At 39.3% G+C, this 17,908-nt stretch overlaps 2 protein-coding genes across 5 annotated transcripts in view; one reads left to right on the forward strand and one right to left on the reverse strand.

Annotated features, from left to right (window-relative positions):
- Positions 1 to 14,321, forward strand: part of atad2b (ATPase family AAA domain containing 2B) — an 89,918-nt gene extending 75,597 nt beyond the window's left edge. The window contains exons 27-28 of the mRNA XM_084736916.1: positions 771 to 899; positions 10,053 to 14,321. Of these exons, the coding sequence (XP_084593042.1) occupies positions 771 to 899; positions 10,053 to 10,094 (171 nt within the window). The 3' untranslated portion in view covers positions 10,095 to 14,321. The remainder of the gene's footprint in view (positions 1 to 770; positions 900 to 10,052) is intronic.
- A 1,297-nt stretch (positions 14,322 to 15,618) lies between these two features.
- Positions 15,619 to 17,908, reverse strand: part of klhl29 (kelch-like family member 29) — a 321,705-nt gene continuing 319,415 nt past the window's right edge. For all 4 annotated transcript variants that reach the window (XM_084736948.1, XM_084736949.1, XM_084736950.1 and 1 more), the window contains one exon: positions 15,619 to 17,079. In XM_084736948.1, coding sequence (XP_084593074.1) covers positions 16,896 to 17,079 — 184 coding nt within the window. In that variant the 3' untranslated portion in view covers positions 15,619 to 16,895. The remainder of the gene's footprint in view (positions 17,080 to 17,908) is intronic.

The raw sequence follows: 17,908 nt of genomic DNA on the forward strand, positions 1-17,908 counted from the left end.
TTTACCTCTGTAATTTTTCTTTTGCTCACTGTAATTATCTCTCAGACGTTGGCTGATGAGAAGCTTTGACAAACATCCATGTCTTATTAATCTTGACATTGCCTTGGTTTTATGTCTTTAACACATGGTCACTCTCTCTCTCTCTCTCTCTCTCTCTCTCACACACACACACACACACACACACACACACACACACACACACACACACACACACACACACACACACACACACTCACACACACTCACACACACACACACACGTACGTACCATTTAATTTCTGTTGAGGTTTCCCTGTTTGCTTTGCGTCAGTGATGGTAACTTTAATTATTGTGCCTTTGCTGTCTCAGTCCGTGCATTCTGATGAGCCCCTGTGTTTAAATAGACTCACATATACACACACAGACTCCGGCTTGGGTAAAATGTGACGAACAGGTCAATTAAAAGGGCCTTTGACTGTCCAGAATGTTTTAATTAAAGTAGCAGTGAAATGTAAACTTGGTTCTAATTATGATTAGCCTTAATTGGCTGTCACTCTGATCTTAATTGCTTTTGAATACAGCTGACCTCCAAATGCTTCATCTCCATGCACCAGCAACAGCTCTTAGCTTGTGTCCAGTTATTTAGCACTGTATGCCTGTCTGTTTCATTATTGTTTCTCCAAACACATGTTTATGGGTGTTAGTGATAGTGTATAGTATGCATCCTTAAGAAGATTTTGTAAGTAAATAAGTCTTAAATGCTTAATTTGTTGATCTGGTATTCCCCTCAGGCTCTACTGGATACAGTGGTGAAGAAGAGTGAAGGCTACAGCGTGGAGCAGCTGGAGAGACTGTACTCCCTTCTCAGCCAGTGTATCTACCAGCACCGCAGAGAGTACGACAAGACCCAGCTACTAGAGGTCAGAAACCGTTCTTAATTGTCTTTAACTGCTGTCCAGTTGTCAGTAGAAAGCCATTAGAGTTATATTAAAATGATATAATGTCCTAACATCACATAATACAGTGCAATCAGATTGGAATCTGCTGCGAGACTAGAGATGATAGTCAGAAAATTAATCTGTGACCATTTTGCTCATGGTTTTAAGTTCCTGGTTCCAGCTTCTCATGGTGCATATTTTCAATTTTTCTTTGTCGTTGATAGAATATTATCTATCTACCTATCTTTAGGTTTTTGGCTTTTTCACAGCAATTCAAATGTATCGGCTTGGGCTCTGAAAAATCTTGAAAGATTTTATTGAAAGGCAATATGGACAAAACAATGAATTGATTAATCCAGACAATAATCTTAGTCATTTCCTCAGAATTTTTTTCAGGCCTGGTGTTGCATACTGAAAAAAACCTAAACAGAAGAGGCACACAGTATGACATATTGTTGTGGTTGCCTTTGGTCATACGGCGCAGCAGGCAGTCTGCACTTCATCCCCAACTGTATTTAGTTTTGCTTGGCGCTGGGATTTTGGAGAAAAAACTGTTTGGTTGTCCTGTGCCAGAGATTTTTGTCTTTTTAGGTGGACACATGCTCACAAAGCGCTCACCTTGGCTCTGTTCTAGCGTAGTTTTGCTCAGTTGCTTCACCTCCAACCTATTTTATCTGGTCAAAATCAACACAGACATCCTTGGTGTTTCCCCTCATCAAAGCACTGAACAGGGACGAGAGACTCATTAACAAGGTTGAGAAGCGGAACATCTGATGATTCACAGCAGCCCTTCTATGGGAATTTCTTCAAAATGTACACATTTTGCAATTAAAATGTGGAGCTGTTGGGAAAATAAGTTGATAAACTGTCCCTTAATTATGTAGAAAAAACAAAATTACATTAGTCATGAATACTTAACTTACTCATCTGCAAAGGGAAAACACAAGCATGCTGCTGTGATATCAGTCATTATATATCTGGGCATTTATTTTGACCTCCATCCACTCAAGTCCATTCACTCACTCACTTCTAGTTAGGAGGCAGCATCAGAGGTTGACTCACATTTTGGAACAATGCCACACAAAAGCCCCCATCAAACACAGTTCATTGATTTCAGAATGAATGGATGTATGGCATTATTTTTAGCCACCAGCCCTGTACAATTATAGGGGAAACACTGAATCAGCAGATTAATTTAAAATGAAAATAATCATTGGTTGCAGCTCTGTGAGAGACATAAGATATAATAGAAGTTTATTTAGCCAAGTCAAGTCAAAGTTTATTATGGTCCAGTTTAAAAAGCATATCTCAAATGGTTGTAAATAAGTAGCAAACTTATAAAGACATAAAACAGTGAGATAAACTACATATGAAACATTATGACAGCATATTATAGGAAAGTTGTTGTGCATCACTTGCAGTACAAAGAGTCCAGATATACAGATTGGAAATACAAACTATTAATGACATGCAAATGCAAAATATACAGAATGTCCAAAATATAAACAGGTTATGGGTAAAGATCCTAAAGATATGATGATATTTACAGTATGGATCATTCTTTGTGGGTTGCATATAGATATGTATGAGAAGTGGCATATACATATATATGCACAATATCAACCTGAAGTACAGGTAAGTGTATATGGCTAATGCAGAATATTAATGATTATGTCCATGATATTGCACGTGACGTACCATGTCTCATTATGACCTGTCACACTGGGACAATATGACATTGTTGAGTCATTCTAACCTCTCATCTTTTCACCACACAATGGTTGCCCCAATACCTTGTTGCTAGCTCACCAGAAAGATTTAAGCCTCTGAAGAGCACATGTGAACAAGGCAAATTCAATTGTAAGTGAATGTGAGACACTCTGCTGCAGCTGTCTAACAAGGGGCATCTTTTGTGTGCGGTACAAAAGAGATGATGTTAGGTGTTCTGCAAGGCTTTATTGAGGAAAAATCGCCTGGAGAAAGATACCTGAAGAAAAATAAGTATTTTCTGACTTCATCTTTTATTTTGAGCTGCAGGTTTGACAGCATGCAAACAGAATAACTAGGTCCAAAGTCGTCTAAATAGGGTCCACACAACTGGTAGCATTTACTGAACTAATTACATTCCAGGCATGATGGAGAAGTGGGTGGGGGCATGGAGGCTTGAGTGTGGAAGCGGAGCTGAGCAGTAATGGGAAAAATCGGAGATTTTCATAATGGGAAGCGGGCCTCTTCGGGGGGCTCCAAACAGTTTCCGAGGAGGCTTAGACAATGGAAATTAAAAATATGACATTAGATATTACATTAGTTATCCAAAGAAGATCACATAATGTAGCCTAAATAAATCTGACTTGGTTAAAGAGGTAGTTCAGAGATACAGATTTGGACTGTTTCCCCCACTTTCCCAGACTCAGTCACTAATAACTGCCTTAGCACAGCCCTTTTAATGTATTTGGTTTAGTCTGAAGTGAGTGTATGGAGTGTCTGTGGGATCAGATACCATGATCATGATCCTGTGGGCATGCAGGAGTTGAACCAAACTAAGGGACATGTGGGGGGCTGACTAATACAGTTAAGACTGTATGATACAAGGAGTTAAAGCTGTAATATGGGTAAAAACAATTTAATTTATTCAAGGTAATTGTTTTTTTCCACTAGCCACTAGTTGATAAATCTTCCAGGTAAACACAGAATACATTGGATATGTCAGAGAGTGAGGAAGGAACCCAGCAAATGTGACTGAACATAACATGAATTAAACTTGAATTTGAAACTTTTAAGCAGATTTTAATCTACAGTGGTTGTTTAATAATGAAGACAACAACTCCCATAATCCCACGCTACTTCATGATGTTCACAAACAAAGTCTTTTGCTATCGTTTTAATGTGAGTGAGACCCTGTTCAGCCAGCATTTAATGTACATTTCCACACCCTGCCTTTATTTATTTTACTTTAATTGATTTTATAAGAATAAATGGAAGTTTCTTATTACTGTAGCATCAAGGTCATGAAATGTACAATAAGCAAAAACCATGTTTATTGTAGCATCCTCAGTGTGCTGATTGTCTTGTCTTTCTGGGAAATACAACAAACAATACATTTCTTGCATTCTGTGAGTATGGGTTAAGGGTTTCTATTTTCATTTTTAATCTCTCTTGACAAGGTTCCATACAGAAAAAGCTGCTGTATATTTTCCCAGAATCCCATCTGGTCATCTGCTGCTGCTGTAGGATGTCGGTGTAGACAGCGGGCCAGGAATGGCAGTGTCCTGGTGCTGGTAGCCAGAACTGGCTGTCAGGATGTCAGAGAGAGCAGTCAGCCAGGTGGTGCCGCCTGTCGACAGGCCGGCTGTTGGAGGAGGGGAGGGGGGCGCGTGTCTGGGCTCATTTCATACTGCCAGCCTAAATTGGTGTTTCCAGAGCAGAAATGTCAGCTCGTTTGGCACGTGTTTTGTTTTCCTGTGTTTCCAGCACACATCTCGACTCCACAGCAGGTCATCTCCTTGTTCCTCCCAAGAGAAAGCAGAAACATGCGCACACGTGTGCAGGGTTGCTACTCAGTATGGCGGCTGAAGCCATTTCCATTTAATGTTGCATTCTGCTGCTGTGCGTGGTGTTTGTGTCTACATTGTGAAGACGAGTGAAATGGAGCGTGTCCATACATTTGTCTCCTTTACTCTCCCCGTCCTCCTCCAGGATACGGCTTGTCTCAGCCTTCCAGAAGAGCTGACCTTTAAGCAGATGGAGTGGACTGCACCCTGCTTCCAGTTAAAGCCAGCGGGACCATCGCTGCTCTGTACACAATAACATGCCAACTATGTTTCTATCTACAAATTGGCGTCCATATTGCCCCACGCCTAATGTTTCATTTTGCCCGTGTCTCCGACAGCAATTTAAGGCTTTGTACGAGCCTTTGACCTTTAACCTAAGTCGGTGCGGTGCCAGAGCTCCACATGCCCCTGCTCCACTTTGCTGATCATCCTAAGGCTTGGTTATTTCTCTGCTTCTGTGCGTGTTTGCTGCTGCAGCAGATTGTGACCTGCAGGTCATTTAATATAGCCGCTTTCAGCTTACGTGTTTATCGAAAGTATGGAGTCAGATCAATCCCAGTATTAATGAATGTACACAGACGGATTTACAAATACATTCCGGGATTTGTAAGTTATCATTTTATATAAATGTAAAACAAATCTACACATAAAAAAGTTGAAAAAAGGTTCACGAATGTATTTCTAATGCGCACACAAATACTTCTTCTTTTAAAGGAGCAATATGTAGCAATTCTGCATCAAAAAATCAGTACTGCAGTCCATATAGTGAGTTGGAGCCATAGATGTTACAGTATATTAAAAAGGTCAATATTCTATTTAATATATACCCTCCCCAGGCTTGAAGAAACTCAGACAGGCTGCAGGAGCACAAGACAAGTGCAACATTATACTTTGACAATGCTTCAACAATACACACTCAAGTGTTGAGTCCAGTGACTGCCTGCCAGACCCCATTAAAATATTACTCACTTTAACCATTGTAAACATCTGCTCCTTCTAAAAGATTATTAAAGATTATTATCTAAAGATTATGAAAATATTCAGTATTAATTTGAACTCAAATTAATATGAATCTGGCAAATTAAAACAGTTATTCTGGCTGAAAATCGAATTTTCAAGAATAAAGTTATTGTCAGAGAAGCGAGTATTTCATCTTAGCATGTTTACGTAATCTCTGAAGGCATCTCTTGGCCATTTTATGAGAAATCAAAGTAAATATATTAGATTTCTCCTTTGAATAAATGTGGACTGATCTGAGTACAGTGAGTTCAGTGTAGGTTGGAGAATTGTTCCTAAAACACATGAGATTTCCATGTCCACTTAGTCTTTTGATTGTGTCTTCGTTGTTTTTTATTCATGCAGATAGGTGGTAAACTGTAGATGGTTTTGTTCCAGTGTTGTTCCAGTTTGTTCCTGTCACAGAAAGACAAAACCATCATAAAACAGTCAGAGAAATCTGTTTCCCCTGACAGTAGCCTTTGCAGAACAGAATGCAGTGCAGCCCAAGCTTTCATCATCGTGAATCTGTTGTCAGTATCTTGTGAAACAACACCTTCATCCACACACGGCACACAAAATTGTTGTCTCTTGACTTTTTCTCTTGTCGAAAAAGAAAAATGTTAGGACGCTGCTGTTGTTTTTGCTCTCTTAACCTACACGCACACACCACAGAGAGCCCTGTTCTCCCAGGGGTTGTAGAAAATTTGATCTGGGAAATAGGGGAAATCAGCAGCTGAGGTGGAACTAGATAAGACAGGTTCAAAGGAGGCGGGTACACCAAAGTAATTTATAACACCTTTGTCACAAATGGGCTGAACGTTACACAAATTGATGACATCTTAACAGTGTCGAGCACGCGATGCTGGATTTCTCTTTTAATGCATAGTGTTGATGGCTCCTATGGGAAATTAAAGTCCTCTAACTCTGCTGTGTTGTACCTATTGAGCGATACAGGAACTAAACCTTCTCGCTATGCTGGTCGACTTCTTAAAGACAGAGAAAGACACTAACGAAGAGGCCTAGCTTTATGTTAGTGAGGTGTTGCTGAGGCTTGTTATATCGCCTGCTGTGTTTTAGGGATGATGAGGTGATAGGCCTGTAGGCAGAGACTCGAGATCACAGAGGTGCAAAGCGTCAAGGTGGCGTAGAGCTTATTTATGTGTTGGTGTGTGGGCGTACAGTGAGACACAAACAGACGGTTGTTAAAAGCATCGAGGTGTCTGAGCACAGGCTGCACCTGATGAGCTGAAGCTTTCAGGGAATTTTCTAAATTAGGAAATTTTTATACCGCATGTTAACTTTACTTTTCATACCTTCACTGGCTTTAATAGCTTGTGTGACCCGGTGTTGATAATTGTGGGTATGGTAAGGTGCCGAGTGCTCAATTGATGTTATAAATGAATGAGTTGGGAGTTAAAATCAGAAAATGCAGAAAAGCATCAATCCTGTGACCTTTTTTAAAATCTATTCAGAATAAATTGCAAGATATGTTGGGTATAGTTTACCTTATCTCGATTGTCAAATGAGCAGCTTGCTACCAAACACTTTATTCTGTGTTTATGAAAGGCCTACGGACGGCATTCACTGTCGTATGAGTCAGTTTGTGAATTCAATGCATTTACAGCCAACAAAAGCGGCCATGAACATGGCACTGAGGTCGACTTTTCAATGGATTCAAACATTCATGGACATGTCTAAGGTGACTTTTTAAAAGAAGAAATAGCGAATACATGAAGGCCATAACAAGAAATACAGAACAGCTCAAGAAATTATGTAAACATTTAGAACTTATGATCTTTAGAAGGTTATCTAGCCTCATATTACGATGTCAGTATAATATCGATATGTTGCCCAGCCTTAATATTTTGTAATAGTCAGCACTAAGAGAACCAGCAAATAATTATATTTCAGAAGCTGGAACCAGCTTAAAAATTAAAAATTAATTTAATGAGTTATCAGGATCAAATAATGAATTAACTGGAAACCATCCACCATCCCACTGAAGTTTGTGCTCGCCTTAGCCAGTTTTGTTTCCGTTGTCACTTACAATCTCAGATCGCATCTCAGAGGAGCTTTGTTGAAGCCAGTTTTACGCGTGGATGGTCCACAGGCCAAGCAGGGCCATCTGTGGCCTGAGGCGGAGTCAAGAGTCATAGTCAGAGCTTGCCTGGCTTTGGGCGGGGAGATGGGTGCAGACAATTTAAGTAGAGATGTCAGCACAGCAGCTCATTTCTCATCCACCCGGCCTCATCGCTGATTTTTCAGGATAACCGTGGAGCCTTCATCACTCTCCTCCAAGCGAGGGTCAGCAACACCAAACAGCCTCTTCTAGTTCCATTATGTTCCTTTCCTTAAGAGCTTCTGCAATAGGTCGCTGGTGCCTGACTGACATAGAGACTTTATATCGCATAATAGCTGAACTTGCGCTTCAGCTTTCCACTTCCTATTGATTCTGAACTGGACAGAATGGATAACATTTACACTGTTACGGGCACGTTTTTGGGCAGTACTTGGGGGCTGTAGGCACAACTGTGGAAACACAAGGCTTGAGGCCATCAGCATCTGCTGGCTCAAAAATACTGCTTGCTCGCGGTCGTGCTTCAGAGGCTTTGTGTCTGCGCCCCACTTTAAAAGGATACCCATTTTTTAGTCCTGGGTACAGAAAGAATTTACAAGTCATCACAAACAGTTTCCAAGGATTTCCATTAAAGATACAGGTGTTTTTCTGACAAAGATGACCATCCTTCTCTGGAAGTTTACCCTCTCCTCAGAAGTCTTGATTTTGCTTTTTACTGTAAAGTTGATAGTTTTTAACTTTTGCTGTAGATGTTGAAATTGGTATCTTGTAGCGGCGTCTGTCGCACTGACTCAGCCATTCAGATGAGAGAACACACACAGTGTAACATCTTCAAGGCATTAATCATGGTCTATTGCAGGCTAACATCCATCTCTTTTCCTCCAGCTCCGTTCAGATTTAGTCAGTGTCAAACTCTGCTGTTTTCACGCTGAGAAAAATCGCCTGTCTCATTCCAGCACAGCTTTGCTTCATTTTACATCATTTATCATGGTGAAAGCTGTTGTTTGCTGTGGGAAATTTCCAAGTAATATTGAATCCGTGGTGCACAGATGCTTTATCCACACATGCGAGTTTGCTGTGTTGGTTGAGACTAAGCAGTGTCTGCGTGTGTGCGCACTGAAACATCGGACAGTGCGAACAATAACACCAATATTCTGTGCCGTGTAGCTTTACTGCAGTATTATTTCTGCATTACTTCTTTCAACATTATGTGCAATATTACTTTTCAATATTAGGCTCATTATAATTTTCATGCACAATATTACCCTTTAATATAATTTATTACATTAATTATGTTGTGGCATATTACTTTTCATTATTATTATCATGCATCATAAACAACATTAGATTTAATATTAGTGATGGGAAAGATCCAATCTAATATTGGTATCGCGGCCTAATTGACGTAAGGTATTCGTCAGACTCTCAACACCAATTTGTATTCCACTCTTAATTATACAACGCCACGCGTTTTCTATTTATTTGTAAATACCACACTAAGCAGTGCGAACTGCAAGCTGATAAGTGCTGTCCACTGCTATTCTGCATTTGTATGTAAAATAGGGGAAAAGCATTCCAAATTACTGGGCAGCGATACAGCTGGACTGAAGAAAAGTACTAGCACCTCCCTTCTGGTGTAACAATAAACCAGAACAAAAATGACAATTACCAACATAAACCACCGTGTTTCAAACAAACACATTATAAAAATTAACAAACAGTAACATTTGCATTTTGGAACAAAAAATGGCAAACTTAAACTGTCAGCAATACATCATGGGACGTAATGCAAATCAGCTGTGGCTGCAAGAGTCCTACAGTGTCCAACAGTGGTCAGAGCACACAGCTACACAGGTTAAATTGCACAAATATACAAACTTTCCAGTGTAGAGTTCAGTTTCAATCTCTTAATACTACAACTACTACTACTACTACTACTAATAGTAATAATGGTAATCATAACAAAAATAAATTAATTAATTAAAAAAAAAAGTGGATTGGTGTAATCTCTATCTAATATTGTGCAGTATTACACTCAGTATCATGTGCAGTATTCCTTTTCATTATTATTATCATGTGTAATGTTCAACATAATGTTTAACATTGTGCAATATTTTTTATTATCATGTACAGTATTAGTTTTATTATCCTGTTTAATATTACGGTCATTATCAGGTGCAATATTACTTTTTTTTCTAATTACTTTTCGATATCACTGCCAGTTTTACTCTTAATGTCACTGCCAATACAACTTTTCTATTTTAGGTAATATCAGCTTACTTTTCTCCGTATGTCACTTTGTCATTCTTTTCAGCATTGTTGTTTCACATTTACTGCTTATATACACTTTATATTTTATATTTCACTTTATTTTTTTTACTTGTATTCTTTTTTTGTTTGTTTTTTAATTCTGTGTTACCATAATTTTGGTGGAATCTCTTACACATCAGTTTCCTTCAGCAAAGTTTTTTTTATCTTATGTTTATCTTATTTCTGTTTGTGGTGCAGGAGATGGAGGGGAGAATCCAGCATTTTGATACATTCCTGTGAGATTGATGGAAAGAAGACCTGTCAGGTAGATCCTGATCAGCCTGGGACCACAAAGACACATACAAACTGAGTTACAGAGAGTGAAGGAACTTCTGAGTCCAGCCCTCAACACAGAAACACACACAGAGGACATCCGGTCCTGACGAGGACGAGGTTGAGGACAGAGACATTCAATGGTGCTATCGTCTCAGGAACCTGGCCAGATCCAGACCCATTCTACACAACCAAACTCCTGGAGGTGTGTCAGTCACACACACGCGCACACACACCCAACGGTGACGGGCAACCCTGGTGCTACTCGGGTGCTATCCTAACTTTTATCCATGCTGCTCTTGGGATTACTTCTTAACTCGAATGACTAGCAAAACCAACAGATCGGGTGATGTCATATCGCAAGCTGGCCGGAGCAGGCCGTACATACACACTTAAACACACACACCCTGACTCTTGGGTATGCGTGCATTTCTACAACCACACACAAGAAACGCACACACACACACACACATACACACACACTCACTCAGATCCTCACCAGCAGAAGTGTGAATGCAGAGTGCCGCTAGGAGATGAGGACAGATAATGTTCTGAATCACTGAACTACAATGCTGAGCCCATCTTGCCCTCGAGTGGAGCGCTTCATCATAGGCCAGTTGTCACCTTGCTATTGTGCGGCTCTTTTCTTTTTATCCCGCCATTTTAGCTACTTGATTAGTTTAATATCTGAGCCACCGTCAAGGATACTCACCCAGAACAATAGTTTACAAAGACGTTTTAGTGGGAACCCAAACCAGTTGAGGTTAGCACAGCGGGACATGAAGCGATAATGTCCTCTTCAGTACAGCAGTTATCAGGTATGGAAAGCTGTTAGCCCCCTCAGTGTTTGTCTCAGAGTTACTGTTGAACAAACTTAAAGGGACAGTTCACCCTAAAAACCATTAAAAAAAACATCTTTTTCCTTTTACCTGTAGTGCTGTCTATCCATTTGGATGGTTTTGGTTTGAAGATATCTGCTGGAGAAATGTCTGCCTTCTATCTAATATAATGAATGTAACTCAACTTTTGCTCAGTTTTTTTTCTTTTTGAAAAAACTAAATAGTGCCGTCTCTTCCCAGAAAATCATTACATGGTTGCTCAAAATAATCCACAGACTTGTTGTGCTCAGTTTCATGAAAGAACATCTTTCTTTCTAGTAGAAAGAAAGGAGTTCCAATAGATTCTACTGCAGAGAGAGGATAGTTTCTAGATGAAATGGATGAAACTGCTCCAGGGCTTGAAACTGTTTTAAGTTAAATTGCCCTAGACTTAACCGTTGTCCCAAATTGAATTTATTTTTTCATTCCACGTAATAAATACAGTTTAATAACTTTGTTTCAATAACTCGCATCACTTCATTCTGGTCTGCCAAAGGAGTTCTGATAGTTGTTTCCTGCCCTTGCATATGAATAAATATTGCAATTTGGACATTATCAGTTGTCACTATTACTCTTTATAGGCATTGGCTGAGTTACTTGTTCTTGTCTCTGCAGCCGATATCTCCAAAACTCTGCAGTTCACACCAAAACTATCTAGATGGATGAAACCCCTGCAGGTGAAAATGAAAAAAAATGTATCTTTGATTTGGAATGAACTGTTCCTTTGTCGCCTGTGTGTCGGCTGTACAGCAACCTCGCTCGAAAACGTTCTCTCATAGACCACCTCTGACACTCGCAGTCTTCGCAGATTGTCACGTCCTCAATAGATTGTGGTAGCTGAGCCCCCTTCCTCCTCACCACATTCACAGTCTGAATGTTTTCTCCCTCCCTGCTCAAGCTGTGCCCGTCAGTTGATTTTTCCTACCGACACCCCGGCTGAGGAACTGGAAGCAGTACAAATTGGAACACGTCTAGAGTTTGCACTGCCTAGTGTGTGCCTTATTTGAAACCTCATAATGAAACTGATATATTAAGCAAGATTTTTTTTTTTATTTACTTGTTGTGACAATGAACAGGCTCCAACTTGGGGTGGGTCTTAACCACTGAAGCAAAAAAAAGTATATTTCTTAATGCCATTAGGTCGTTTAAAACATATCTCCAACCAGGGCCAAAATAAAAGTAATTGACAACATTTGAAAATCTGAGTTTTTCAGTGATACTCACGTTCTGTGTGTGGCCAGATACGTCTCAAGCACTTGAAATGTTTTTACGATATTTAAATGTATTCATGCCCTGTTAATCAGCGACCTGTTGGGGAGGTCAGTCTCCACCTGAGCAAGGCAGCAGGTGTACGGAGAGGTTGACAACACCAGCTTTTCTTCAGTTTTTCATATGCAAAAACATAATGATGTGAGTCAAACAATTTACCGTGCCAAGTGTTAACCCACTCCCTCAAAAAAAATAAAAGGTGCTGACATAACGGTGCCTGTTCACAGGAATTCTGTTTGAAAATGTTCATAACAACCTATGTATTATGTTGTGTATTTGATAATTCATTTTTTACGTTTTTTATACGATGCTTTGTTTGAGTTGAGATTGTTTTTGCATGGGTTGTGAATTCATAATGAACAAGGCCATTCTAGGCAGTGCCCATCACTAAGGTGTACAAAGCATTACATGACTTTTGTTTTTCTCCTTTTAAATGTGTATACCGACTTTATTTCATTGTTTTCCTCAACACCAGACGAGAGAAGCTGGATTCTAATCTGTGGCCAACGTTATCTATGTTTTCTCACTGCAGTAAATGAAGGTATTTACTGAAGCTTTATAAGGTTTTCATGGCGTTTTCATGGTTCGGGAGATGCCATATAGACTGGAGAAGGCCCCTTCTTTTCTCTCAAAGCACTCTTTGTCCGATCCTCAAAACCTCTTGGTGCAACTCCGACCCCAGCTCACCTCTGCCTTTTTCTCAAAATCCTAAGGTGACAAAAAGCAAAAGACCATATGCAAACTGACATCGACAGGTTAGCACTTGGACTACTGCAGAGAGAAAAAAAAAAAAACAACGCTACCTCAGCTTAATTTATTTTAATGCGAAAACTGTTTACTGGGTACAAACACACAGTATTTTCCTCCTCCCTGAAATACTGTTGCAAACATCTACAAGTACCATCGAAGGTACCAGATCAGTGTAACCACGGCTGCTGCAGTAATCCAAGAGTTCTTTATATCTCTCCAGTTGTTCTGTATGTTTGCATTTGAGCCAGATGATGATTGAATTTTAAGGATGTTTCATGGTCTGTATATTTTATTGCTTTAGTTTCAGGTTAATTTCTACTGTACTTTGACACTTGAGGAGATGATCCTACATCTGCTCCTCGTTCATATTGTCACCCCTATCACAACTTGCTAGAAGCTATAGAGAGCATTTTTCTGCCTCTTCACACATCCATCGCCTTTTTTTTTTTCAAATTCTTTTTTGCAGATTTTCATCTCATGATTCTGATTATTTATTATTAAAAATGTTTTACACCTAATATTCAGTAAGTTGTCTTTTTGTACGTTTTGAAATTTAACGAATCGGGAAGCGTCGTGTCCGTTTTAACATTTTTTTTTTGCTGAATTGCGTAGCGTTTGTGTAGCAGGTTTATTTGGCGTCATGTTCGGGGGAATAAAGGGTTTACAGGTCTCTCAGGTTCAAACACGCGACAACATGCCCTTTTCGACTTTTTTTTTATTTATTTCATTGTTCTGGTGTTTTCTTTCTTTGTTAAAGTGGTTACAGACTGTGGCATACTGGAAGAGACTAACATTAGGATGGAAGTGATATTTAAAGAGAACGTAGTGTCTGTCTAGTAAAATCCCAGGAAGAGAAACAGGACCAGACTAACTTTTTAAATGTTTTTCACTTTGTCTCCACTTTCTGCCAAAAGAGTTATTTTTTATGAAATTAAAAACACAAAGGAAAATTAAATATGGGTAGTTTAAATGTCATACATTGTGATATTACTTTCTTATTATAAATTGTAGCCAGTTTGGACTAACAACCAATTTTTGTCTGGTAGTTGAGACTACGTAGTCCAGTATGCAGAAGGAGGAAAGGGTTTGTTCTATCCTGAATTACTTTGTTCTTCCCTATTTTCACCGTTGATTTAGTCAAGACTTTCCATAGCTTTGTCATTTCTGTTTGTTTGTGTATTTTAACACACCTGTTCGCAATTGTTACTTTAGTGTAAGTTATATTTGAAATGAAACATTTACTGTATTTCTCAAATAAACTGCTGTGATATACTTGAATAAAGGTTCAAACTGTAAATTTCAAGTGTTGATTTTTCTTTCTGGAAATTCAGACAAATGGGAAATCCACATGGTTTCAGATAATCTGTGAAAAACAGAGTGCAGTGTGTCAAAAGGTCATTTGTGAAGCCAAAAAAATCACACGATAGTATTTTTATGTCAAAATCTACTTCACATCCGTGTTGTATGTAAGGTTTCCATGGTTCCTTAAAGACTAATTTCCAAAAATAGCTGAAATTTAGGCCTTAAAATGTCTTAATTACAATTTTGACAGGTATTAAAAAGTATGAAGTTAATGTTACTTATATAAAGTTGTCAGGGTTGTTCAGTCTCACTTTTTAAAGGTGCTTTTGTGAAAAATTAGTAGTGATCACTCTAAAACAATCAAAAAACAATCCCAACGCAGAGCCACTCTGTACCAACATTAACTCCTGCAACTTCTGTGCAATAAAGACATGGGTGAGATGTTTCAAACCACATTCACTGATTCTGTCATCACTTAAATCTTTGCATCCATAAGTTTGTCCAAGTACACATTTGAAGCCTGGACTAATCCAGCAGTCACGTGGTGTAAGAATAATCAGAAAATTGAGTAACCAACATGTAAAATTCATCTTGACGTCCCCGGAGTCGTTGTCTGTTGACATCATAGACTTGGAGAAATTAAATGTTTGGTTGATAACGTTTTGAATTCACATATCAGATATAAATTATTTGTTCACATGTAATCTGTAATATATTAGATTGTGTCTTTAGTTGGTGACCACGTAGTGTGACATAGAAAAGTTATTCATTACTATTAAGTCTGATAACATATCTTAGTGGTTTTAAGTGAATGTACTAGTGTGGCAACAAGTCTGGAACCCTGTTCTTTGACAGTCCGTCACCCAGACTCTACAACAACACTGCCCTTCTTAGAACTCCTGTTGTTTCCACTATGTGTATATATACACAGATGCTGCATTGGTGTGTATATATAACAAATACATGTAAAAGGGGGAGCTGTGTTTTCACTGGATAAAAAGCAAACAAAACACTTCTGAACTGATTTCAGTTAGATGTCATGTATGATCTACATGGAGTAAGTTAATGAAAAACACCTTTTTCCCTACTCCATCCATGTTTTTTACACAGACACACAAGTCGGAAGAACGACCTCACAATTTAGGGAAGTGGGATCATCTGAGGAGCATGTGAATGCAACATTAGTGATGTGAACAAGCCACTTACCTGTATTAGACAGACCATTTCTCTTTGAGAAAACAAAACTCTTGATTTACCTGACAGTAAACCAAAAAAAAAGACTGGACACAGTGTTCATGTTCTGGTATATGTATTAGGTTTCAATAATAACAACTGTTAATTTCTCCTTTTTGGGTACAGATTTACAGACATACCATTTTGAATCCAACCTATCAGTTTTTTTTCTAAAAACATTTATACAGAATTGCCTTCAGGTTTTAAAATATACATATTTCCTTCCTGTATTTACAGAATACCAACCCAACATCACTGTGTGGGTTGCAATGAGACACATTTGTATAAAACAAAAAGAAGTTGGGGGAAACGGATGACAGACATAAAAACATGGATCAACAGATAACTTTTATGATAACAGTCACAGGTGGTTATTGTGCTTTTTTTCCGGAGGAACTGTCCCAACTTGAAAAGTGATCAGATGTCAGCAGAAGGAGGAATTCCCTCTCTCTCTCTAAATGTAATGCTGTCTTTGTCCCAGAGAGCAAGGAGGAAAAAAAAAAACAAAAACAGGCCACTCACCCTCCAGATGATATCTCAATCAAGCTGGAATTTAACAAGAACAAAGGAAAAACTAAAGATTTTCTCTCTTTAAACCCCACCTGACCCAGATTTGATGGTTTTTTCCTATGTTTAACAAGTCATTAAAAGAACCGGGTGACACGCAGTTCAAAATCTGTTTTTAAAATTACCTCATAAATCCATGCTCACAGCAGGAATTTCACTTCCTGATACAGTGGAGAGAGAAGAAACTCATCAAATCAACTGATACCAAGAGGAAAACAGTCCTTTCTTTCACTTTTCCTCCTGTCCTGTGGATGTCGCTACTGAAAAACCCTCATACACAGACAGAAAAATGCTCTCTAATGACTGAAATCTACACCTGTCAAACAAAACCGTCAAAAAGGGAGAAAAATCTAGACCTGCAATGGCTTTCACTGCACTGAGTCAGAAAAAAGAAATAGGAAGGTGGTGTGTTTACAGACATCTGGAAAAGAACTGAAACAATGATGACTTCATCAAAAACCAAAGAGTTTTACTAAGAGGGTCCCTGTGCCTGTTGATGAGAGGATGAACTACTACCATGACACATACAGTACTGGAGGTTAGGCATCGTCACCTGACATGGCTGAGTAGTTGAACATGAGTACATTCTGCACAGGGCTTTTTTTTGGGGAGTGGGAAAGGGTGGGACGGGTAACAGGGTGGATGGATGCTGGCGTCAAGTCCAGAGGTCGCTGACCGACCGGTCCCGGCCCTAAGCTGCCGTCGCACATCGTCCCACAACCTGGAGCTCAGCTGGTGTTTGGCGTCGACCCGGCGTGTCCGACCGCCCTCAGCCGCTCTGAATGTACTTCTTGATGACCACGCAGCCGTGTCTGAAGAGCGGGCAGGGCAGTGACTGCAGCAGAGTCCACGTGTTGGTGCAAGGGTCGAAGGTCTCCATGTTGCCAAGGGCCGGACCCTCGCTGCTCACGATGCCTCCTGTGGCGTAGATCTTCCCGTCCAGGATCACAGCGCTGCACAAGACACACACACACAGGTTTGTTTTGGTCAGTTATCTTACTTTTACAAATTAGAATTCTTAGTAACAGACTGACATGATACGGCCATAATCATGACATATCATGAACATAAAGGAATCCCTGTAAATGTTTGACTGTCATTAAGTGTCATTCAGTCAATTTTGCTGTTTTAATGTAGATTTGACAGTGTTTGGGAATCCTAATACTAACTTTGAATTAAATGTGACATAAATGAGAGGATGACACTTAATGTTTGGCCCTTGGAATAACTAGAGGCTAAGTCAATAGCCTATAGTTACTAAACTTATGCTAGGTAATGTGAGCAAGAACAAGAAAGTAATGTATAAAAAGATATTAGACATGCATTGAAAATATTTGCACAATGTTAACATAGAGTTCCTATTTAGAGAGAGCTGGGTTCTGCTATTAATGGGTGACACATGATCGACTGTAGTAGTACTAGTATTTGTGGAACTCTGAAGCCTTCTATAAAAATAAACCCTTTTTTAATATCATGGTCATTTGAATGAAACCTTTTCACAGACCACCTGGCAGACTGCCATGGACCCCTATTTAAGAACCACTGCCTTAGAGTAAAAGACATTTTGGGAAATGTAATTGTCCACTTGCAAAGGTGCAAAGTTAGGTGAGAAAATCGGTGCAACCCTCATATCTGCCTGTTAAATCTGAAGTGGTGAGTTAACACAAAGAAACAGGCAGCCAGTCTGTGACAAATGGAAACAAAATCTGACTCTAAAGCTCAATAATTGACACATTAATCTTGTTTAATTTGTTAAAACTTAGGTTTTACTGGAGGGGGAAG

The sequence above is a fragment of the Lutjanus erythropterus genome, chromosome 15 (genome assembly GCF_056507025.1).
Source record: "Lutjanus erythropterus isolate fLutEry1 chromosome 15, fLutEry1.hap2, whole genome shotgun sequence".
Lineage (NCBI taxonomy): Eukaryota > Metazoa > Chordata > Actinopteri > Lutjaniformes > Lutjanidae > Lutjanus > Lutjanus erythropterus.